This window comes from Sus scrofa, chromosome 7 (genome assembly GCF_054392235.1).
Source record: "Sus scrofa isolate SSC_HxYL_T2T_F1_AM1 chromosome 7, Sscrofa_HxYL_maternal_Yorkshire_Landrace_v2.0, whole genome shotgun sequence".
Classification (NCBI taxonomy): Eukaryota; Metazoa; Chordata; class Mammalia; order Artiodactyla; family Suidae; genus Sus; species Sus scrofa.
In genome coordinates this window covers 25,983,708-25,993,771 of record NC_139389.1, presented here as the reverse complement: position 1 = coordinate 25,993,771, position 10,064 = coordinate 25,983,708, and the positions used below count along the sequence as shown (strand labels likewise).

Here is a 10,064-nt window from a genome sequence, read left to right as displayed (position 1 = left end):
TAGGTTGCCTTTGTGTTTTGTAGATTGTCTCTTTTGGTTTTTCGTTTGATGTAGGCCCATTTGTTGATTTTTGCTTTTGCTGCTTGTGCTTTTGGTGTCATATCCAAGCATTCTATTAAAATGGTCTCTTTTCTGGTTAGTTTGGTCCATTCTTCCAAAAATCTGTATTTGTTGGTAGTGCCAGGAGAGATTAGGGTGGTGTTTGCTTTTTTTTTTTTTTCCCTTCCAGAATTTGATAGCACAATACATTTGATAAGACATTTATATTTCTTCCATTTCCAGTTGTTTTAGTGACAATTCACTAGAATATTCCTTAGGAGTCTATTTAGGTGATACAAGCCCAAATTTCATGGATTAATTTTAAGTTCTGATTGGCTTTATTAGGTGATTCATGAACTGAGCACCGTCTCACCCAGGGGAATGGGTAACGTCTCCTACATCTGTTAACAACTCTAGAAGGGCATTACAAGGGGTTTTACAAATAGGAAAGTTTTTATAGGAAGAAAGGTGGGGTAAGGGAGTTAGTTAATAGCCAAAGAAAAGTAAAGATTGTTTTCATGCCAGAAAATCTTCTCTTTTGGGGGGAAGAAAATGGCAAGGGTTTTATCATGCCGGTTGCCTTTTATTCCTCTGGGAGAATGGAGAGGGCCCATGTGACAGATTATACCTCATTGGTGCTGACCAGAAAGTTCCACATACTGGTTGATTAAGATCACATGGGTGGTGAAGGTTGAAACTGCAGTTAGGTTAGGTATTAAATCTAGATTTGGTATCATGGACTTTAGCACAAGTGATGTCATTTTGGGCCTCTGGTTTTCCTCTTTAACACGGGGGACTAGAAACATCTTCCAAGTCACCGCATAAGAGAGAATTCTTGCACGGTTTCTCCATATCAACACCTCATATATTATTGCCATTTTGATTTTCTTGGATTTTATAATTATTATACTTTCTTTAGGAGACCTAAGTTTCATCTTACCTATGCATGTCTCTGAAACAAACCTGAAAAAAAAAATTGCACGGATTTTTTTCCATGTATTTGAGTCTTGTAGTAATTGGGAACAGTACAGGAGGATTTTTTCTTCAAAATTAATCTTTATATTTCCAATTTGTCGTAATGTCTGACATTATGTTAGGTACAATGTTTGGTACCTAAAGTAATTTGATTTATATTTAATATGTCTGATCATTGTGATATGTAATTTCTGGTTAATACATCTACTAGCCAGACATACTTGCCTTTCTTTGCAAAATCAAAACAGTAGATACACATGAAAATTTATGGCAGTCCATCAGTTTGTGTATTTACGTAACATCAAATTGCATGAAATGAATTTCATATGGGTGTTTGGATTTAGTGGTATTGAAAGGTCATTGATTTCACGATTTTCTTTTTTTTGGGAATCATTTTCAGGCAGAGCTACTTGATTAGTGAATGTCGTTAGTGGAAGGAATATTAAATAATACATATGTTCTTTTCTTTATGATATTTGTCTTAAATTTATTTCAACTTTTATTGAGACATCAGTGGGACATATAAAATTGTATTGGTTTTAGGTGTACAATGTTGTAGTTACTATAATGAGTTAACTTTCATCACCACACACAGTTACAATTTTTTTTTTTTTCTTGTGGTGGGAACTTTTAAGTTTTCCTCTTAGCAACTCTCAAATAAACCACATAGCATTGCTAAGTACAGTCACCACGCTGTATGTTACATCCCCGGGACTCATTTATCTTATAACTGGATGTTTGCACCTTTGACCACCTTTGCCTATTTTACCAATTCCCATTTGTGGAGCAGGGTGGGGCCCTGCTCTCTGGCAAGTACCGATCTGTTTTCTGTATCAATATGTTGAGTCTTTTTTTAGATTTGACGTGTATGTGAAGTCATATACTATTAGTCTTTGATTTATTTCACTTAGCTTAAGGCTTTCAAGTTCCATCTTTTTTTTTTTTTTTTTTGCAAATGGCAGCATCTCCTTCCTTTTTATGACTAAATAATATATTAATATATTATTATTTACATAATTGCATAGATTTTTCAGGTGTTTACATCATATTAATCATATAATAACTATGGATATATATATATATATACATATATATATATATATATATACCGCATTTTCTTTATCTGTCATATTTCTTTGCTAAAGCAAAAGCAGTGGTTCCCAAATGTTGACCATATAACATTTAAACACACAAGGTGATTTCTCATAATACCTTTCACACAGTGGGCATTTCATTCATGTATTCTTATTTTTTTTTTTTTTGTCTTTTGTCTTTTGTTGTTGTTGCTATTTCTTGGGCCGCTCCCGCGGCATATGGAGGTTCTCAGGTTAGGGGTCGAATCGGAGCTGGAGCCACCAGCCTACGCCAGAGCCACAGCAATGCGGGATCCGAGCTGCGTCTGCAACCTACACCACAGCTCACGGCAACACCGGATGGTTAACCCACTGAGCAAGGGCAGGGACCAAACCCGCAACCTCATGGTTCTTAGTCGGATTCGTTAACCACTGCGCCACGACGGGAACTCCCATGTATTCTTATTGATTGCTCAATCTGGTTTCTGTTTATAAACACATTTTTAATCTCTGAGGCTTTTTACTTATATTCTTTGTTCTAAGAGACATCTGTGCTGGTTTTTAGTCTCCATGACTTTACCACACCCTATTCACCTTGATGTTTTCTGCTGTTTTCAGATCTTATAGAACCTTTAGAGTTCATCTCAAGTGCCATCTACTTCATAAACCTATTTCCGTTTCCTCCTAATCAGACTTATCCATTACTTTTCTGAGAGCCTTTGTACTTTTTGCCTGTGCAAAATAATTTAGCACGTATGGTTAAGTCGTTGGGGGGTAGATTCTAATTATATTATGCAATGTTGTTTTTTCAAATAGATAAAATGGTGTTACTTTTGCTTGCATATATAGTTTCACATTTAAACTTATGATACAGAGATCAGGAAGCACGCAATTAATTCTGTCAATCAGATTCATCATTTGCTTGGCTTGAAAAGTCCGCTGGCTCCAAGTGACAGTGCTCTGCCTGGCCCCCAGCACTGTCCCAATTTGGAAAGTCTCTCCACTGCCTACACACACACGAGATATCCACTACTGTTTGTTCTGTGTAGAGACAAAGATTGTGAAGCTAAGTTTAGGCAACCATTGAAAGAAGTGGCAGGAAAATAGGGAGATCACTTTAATATCCATTTTAAATTAAACACACAGAGGCTTGGAACAAATTAAGTAATTTTTTTCTCAAGTGGAGAGAAATTGAGGTTCAATGACTGGTCTTCTGAGTCCTAGTCTAATGTGTTTGTATCATACAATTTTTCCCCCTCATTAATCTTTTCTATTTCTGCAAGAATATTGACACTGTGCTAGTAGAGCATTTAAGTTAGATGAGCTAGAGCATCTGTGGTAAACTCTCATGGATGTTGATGTGAGACTCAGTTAGGAAAGTAACCTTTCCTCAAGGAGAAAATTAGATTTAATTACGATTACTCTTACTATTACACTTACATTTTTCAAGCGACATATTATTCCACAAGTGTGATATCAGGCTGACTAAATTATGGAAGTCCTGATTAGCTTACAGAAGTTCAGTGTCTTGAAAGGATTTATTGTAATTTAATGTAAATTCCAAGTATATAACCATTAATTGTGAGAAATAAAAGGGAGGTTAAGTATTTGAAATTTTGGTTCAATTTGCAACCCAAATGCCAAAGACTGGAAAAGAAAATAAAAGTAAGTGTAAGCAAGAAAACAAACAATGATGAGCATAACCTGTAATTTTCTCCTGAGTCCATTACTATTGTGCATTTTGTGTACTTGGATAATTGAAGATAGCAAAGTCTTAATGTATTTTCTAGCCCTATTAATTATAGATGGTACTAAGTTAAGAGCAGACTTAGCACAGAACTTATGTACTCTCTGTGAACCTTTTTTTGTGGGATGGTGAGCTGTTTCTGAAGGCAACTCTAAAAAGGTATTATGTGGACCATAAGAACGTCGACACTATTCTTTATCAAATTAAACATGCTTTATGTGAGTCATTATTGTCGTTCAGACTGGGGAAGTGAAAATTATCCAAAGACTCCTCCTTTCTTTACATTTCAAGAATTGTAATGTGATAGAGGAGAAAATATTACCTTTTCTTTTACTTTTAAAGTCCAACAATGTATCCAAAGTTCCAAATCCATCCAGATTATAATTATTAATAAGGATTACAATTATTAAACAAAGCCGTCTTTTAGAGATAGGTTTTAGATCATAGAAAAATACCAAAGTTTTATTCATCATCACATTTTCCCATAAAAATATAAACATTATAACATGATATATGACAATGAAAATATTTATTTTATGAAATTCCACTACATACACATATTAGTACAATCCCTCAAAATTTATGTAAATTCCATGTAGATTTATGTCAAAAGCCTAACTCGCCTCCAACTTGTCATATTTTCTTTCCATTGGGATTGAGACAATGATGAAATAAATCTTTCATGAATGAATGAGAAATGAGTAAGCCTTTTTTGTCACCTTTAAAATCCTTTAATTTGTGCCTTCTCACTCCTTTGTATCATGATAAAGAGGTAAATAGGCTTAAGTAACTTAGAGCCATTACTCAAGATAATGATATTGATGTCATGATTAGAAGCCAAAAAAGGTAGGGTGGTTATATTGTTTGCATCCACAAAGTGTTTGCATACAAGAATTATTACATAAATCGATCTCTGTGATCTAGGGATTACTTGCCTCAGTAAAAATGAAAGTTAGATAACCTTATTATTGCCTCCATCACATTAATTTTTTCTATGACTTCCAGGTCCTTTTTGATTTAGTAGATTTGTGATCAACTCTCATCAGCTTCTTCAGTGCCTCCTTCATGTCTTTATTCCTTAAAGTGTAAATGAGAGGGTTGAGACTTGGTGTGATGATGGTGTAAAAGAGGGTGAGAAACTTACCCTGACCTCTGGAGGCATTGTTACCTGGTTGCAGGTACATGTAGATAATAGCTCCGTAGAAGATAGACACCACAGTGAGATGAGATCCACAGGTATTGATTGCTTTCCGCTGGCCTGCCCTTGACTTCATTCTCAGCACAGCTTTGGCAATGTAGCCATAGGATATAAGAATAAGGATGAGTGGTGTAAGGACAATGGCGATGCCTAAAGCAAAAACAGACAATTCAACTGCTGTGGTGTCTATACACGCTATCTTGAGCATAGCTGGCAACTCACACAAGAAATGATCCAGAAGGTTGTTTCCACATCTGGGCAGATTCAGAGTGAGTGTACACAGTACAACAGAATTGGCCAAACTAATGCTCCAGACCATGATAATCATCTTGAGACATAAATGTGGGTTCATGATTACCAAATAATGGAGGGGCTTACAAATAGCTGTGAAACGATCGTAGGACATAACAGCTAGGAGAAGGCACTCGATGGAGCCCAACCACATATAAACATAGAGCTGAATGACACAGCCCCCATAGCTGATGGTCTTATGAGGCCCCCACAAGTTAACCAGCATCTGAGGGACGATGCTGGTTGTGAAACATAGGTCTAGGAAAGATAAATTCCGGAGGAAGAAGTACATTGGTGTGTGGAGGTGGGAATCCAGGAGAGACGCAAGAATGATGGCTGTGTTACCGACCAGTGTGATCAAGTAGAAGGTGGCGACAACTCCTGACAGGGCCATCTCCAGTTTGGGATGGTCAGAGAAGCCCAGCAGAATGAAATCATGCAGAGAAGTAGAATTTCTTTGGCCCATAGTCCTTCAGTGCCCAAATCCTAAACTGATTTTGGGGTTGGAGAAGGAGAGGGAGGAGAGGGTAGGAGGAAGAGTAGGTGGAGGAAGAGGAGGAGGAGGAGAAGAAGGAGAAGGAATGTGTCAACATAGAGTAAAAATTTGATGAGATACAGAAGTAAACAAGGTAGAGAATTTATATGAATAATTGAAAAAATTAATGGTACAAGTAAAAATTATGGCCAAGTAAGTCTGGTATTTGTAGGTTCTTTTAAAGTAATAAATTTAATATTATATTTTTATTTAGATGACCTTAGGGAGTTCGCTCTTAAACTTAGGGTCTGAATTTTCTCATATGTCAATCTGGAAGTTTGGACTAGAACTTTTTCTAAAATAGTGTGATTGTGTGATTATCCATAAAACTCAGCTACTTGATGTGGGAAAATGTATTACAAGCTTGGACTAGATGTTACAATGTATTACAAGCTTGGACTAATGTAATACATAATAGATGTTACAAGCTTGGACTAAATGTATTACAAGTTTGGACTAGAACTTTTTCTAAAATAGTGTGATTGTGTGATTATCCATAAAACTCAGCTACTTGATGTGGGAATACTTGATGTGGGAAAATGTATTACAAGCTTTTATACACCATTAGAATTATATATTGTCTGAGCAGGGGGGTGAATTAATAATTAATGATTACTTATTTTGATAGGCATATGTTTTATGTAACCTCTGAATAAGACAGAACTTCAGTTAAAATTATATGAATGAAAAAATGAAAATTCTTTTAAAATTAAAGACAATACCATACAATTAATTTCTTAACTATTTCAATTATTATTGTAGCCTCGAAAGATTAATTTGGGAAGGGAAAATACCCATCTATTAAAAATCTCCCATAGGAAATCTCCCCGTAATTTTTCATGCTCATTGTGAGATTTAGAAATGGATCAAAAATGTGAATCCTTTCTAGCTCTTCAGTCTTCATGAATAAAATATTACATTTCAAGCCTTCATTTTCAATTTAATCTACATTTCTCTCTTTTTAAAAATGCTGAATCAAGGAGTTCCCGTTGTGGCTCAGCTTGTTAAAAATCTGACTGATATCCATGAGGATGTGGGTTTGATCCCTGGTCTTGCTCAGTGGGTTAAGGAAGAATCTGGCATTGCTGCAGGCTGTGGCATGGGTCACAGATGTGGCTTGGATCTCGCATTGCTGTGGTTGTGATGTAGACTGCAATTCTGATTTGACCCCTAGCCTGGGAACTTCCATATACCTCAGGTGCAGCCAAAAAAAAACAAATCCAGATGATTTCTCTGAAATTTCTCTAGAGAAAGAAAAAGAAAAAAAAAAAAAAAAAAAGGAAAAATAAAAAGAAAAAAAGGAAAAAAATGCTGAATCAAAATGTCTGAAATCACAAATCAATAAATAACATTAGGATTATAACTTTTAAAATTGTAAATCACTATGCCATATACGTGAAACATGTAATACTGTACACCAGCGATACCTCAAAAAAGTAATAGCATCATGCCCTCTACTTACAATAGAGAATAAATTCTTTTTTTGTCTTTTTGCCATTTTCTTGGGCCGCTCCCATGGCATATGGAGGTTCCCAGGCTAGGGGTCGAATCGGAGCTGTAGCCACTGGCCTACGCCAGAGCCACAGCAACGCGGGATCTGAGCCGCTTCTGTGACCTACACCACAGTTCACGCAACGCTGGATCGTTAACCCACTGAGCAAGGGCAGGGACCGAAACCGCAACCTCATGGTTCCTAATCGGATTCGTTAACCACTGAGCCACGACGGGAACTCCAAGAGAATAAATTTAATCTTTCCTCCATAATGGAGATAAAGAGAATTTCTCTTCAGAGGTTTACAATATTTATTTGTTCTAAACATCCTGAAAGTCAGCAGGATCCTTAGTCTTTGTAGTTCCAAATTCTCTTTCATGTCCCACAAATTGTTTTACCAACTTAGACACACTATTTTCCAAGAGATATTAAAGAGTAACATTACTGTGATCCAGAGAGCGTTTCCCTGATGTTGTACTTTTTGACCCGTGTGGAGCCCACTCTGTGGAAACCAGATCCTGGTTAAGCATTTGCTCTCCAGGGCTGCAGCTTTCTCCTTTTTTTTTTCCTGCAGCGCCACTGAGAGTTCTGTTTTTTTCCTGATGTGTGTTAAAATATAGATTCTCGACAGGACTCCTCCTTCTTGAACATGTGACTTCGAGGAAGGGGAGGAAACGTGTCAGAAATTCTTACTACTTGTTCTGACTTTAAATCAGCTTGCAAATAGTCTTGGTCCCAGTGAAATATTAAAAAGCAACCATTAATTCAAAATAAGAATAAAACAAATTTCCCAGTATTGCCTGAAAACCCAGACCTCAAGAAAGGTTTCAAAGCCATCCAGACTACATCCCATTGATTTCAGTAGAGTGCCACAGAAAAAAAGCCTGTAAATGAAACAGCTGGAGAATTAGAAGATATTCTGATATTTCACTAAGAGAAATTTAATAGATACAAAAGTTATTCACTGACAGAAAAGCATAAGATAGGGGAATGAGGAAAATGTCTTTTAGACATTTTTCTCTAGTAGTGAATATGTTACAAATAAACTTTTCTGTTAGAGTGTGCATTTCCAATACTCAAATTATAGTATGTGTTATTTCTATAAAATAATCCTACCATTAATAGTACATATTGATTTGGAAAAAAGTTGCTGGAGCGTATCATTAAAAAAGTTACTGGAGCGTATAAAAAAGATATCTGATGCCTGAGGTTGAATAGTAATTTTATGAAAGATATTCAATCTGCAAATCCCTAAATAATAAGTTGAGGATCATAAGATTTATACTTTTATACAGTCCTAATGTGGCTTTGTCTTGATGACTGTGATTAGTAATTCAAACACTTCAGTATCTGTAAGAACTAATTCTGTTTGTGTCTTAGAGGTCAGTGTTTAAACCCCCCAGTTTTAGAGTGAGTAGTACTCAGAAGAGTTTTATGAGTTGGCTTATGGTCCCAAGACTCCCTTGAGTTAAAATTACATTCCACCAATAATTAATAAAATACAGAAGCACAAATTGATTGCCTTATGATATGTACATGTTTAAATGTTGCAAGTCTCATCTCTGAGTCATAAAACAATTTTAACTATCTGCTTCAGTATGGTAATAATTTTTGTATTCTATATTTGAAACGTAGTGTGGTGTAAAGTAGATGGAGCCAGACTTTCTAAACTGAAATCCTGTGGTTTCAGTTATCAGCCGTGTGAACTTGGGAAAATTATTTAACTTTTTGGAGCATCAGATTTCTTATCTATAAGAGAGGGATAATAATACATACTTTAAGCAGTTAGTATGAGGATTAAATAAATTTAATATACATAAAACAGTATAATACTGGTTAACACATAGTAAGCATTCAAACAAGTGTTAGCTATTACTATTTCAATCAATTCAAGAGGTGTGTATGCTGTAAAAATAATCATTTTTATCACTTTTGGTAGAGCTCATACTGGTATTTGACAAGATATATGGTAAACACCTCTCCTCTTTTTTTTTTTTTTTTTGGCAGCACACTTGGCATGTGGAAGTTCCAAGGCCAGGGATTGAACCTGCGCCATAGCAGTAATTAGAGCCACAGCAGTGACAATGCCCGATCCTTAACCCGTTGAGCCACCAGGAACTCCAACATTTTCCCTTTTTCAACCATACTTTTAGAACTGTATACATATAGTGTAAATATTATTTATTTATTTATAAAGATAGTAAGAAACAAAATAAATCAATGACACATTTTTTGGTCTAGCAAAATTCTAAACATATGGAAACTTGACAATATCCACTTTGATTTAAAGATCTCAATTTCATTCTTGTATTTTTTCTATTTGCCTTTAGTTTTCTATAGCTTTATTTTTTCTTTTTAAAAATTTCTTTAAAGTTGGAATTGAATTTTATAATTTAAGTCCAATTGTGAAAAATATTCAGTTTTTGTTTAAGAAATTAAAAAACAAAAATGTATATAAATTTTTGTATATGTATATTTGCTTTAATTACATTACTGCACTGTGATTCCCTAGTCCCTTGATCCTTATTCTATAAGTATATTCCATGGGTTGGCTCTCTGGAAAAATTACAGAGCAATCATCTAGATTCTTTAATTTTTGGAAAATTTCCCAGTATTTTTCCAGGATGGGTAAATTCAGATTGTGAAGCAGGTGCTTTTGCCCTAGACATACAATATAATGTCTTTTTGAACCCTTTGACTAAATCAAGAGGTGT

At 35.4% G+C, this 10,064-nt stretch overlaps 1 protein-coding gene across 1 annotated transcript; it reads right to left on the bottom strand.

The window, feature by feature from the left end:
• Positions 1–4,826: 4,826 nt before the first annotated feature.
• Positions 4,827–5,789, bottom strand: LOC110259105 (olfactory receptor 2W1-like). The gene has a single exon (XM_084970384.1). It carries the CDS (start codon positions 5,787–5,789, stop codon positions 4,827–4,829), a length of 963 nt encoding a protein of 320 aa, XP_084826510.1.
• Between the last annotated feature and the right edge of the window lie 4,275 nt (positions 5,790–10,064).

What these genes read in the sequence shown, in the direction of transcription:
- LOC110259105 (XM_084970384.1), bottom strand. Translation starts at nt 5,789, where the DNA reads ATGGGCCAAAGAAATTCTACTTCTCTGCATGATTTCATTCTGCTGGGC.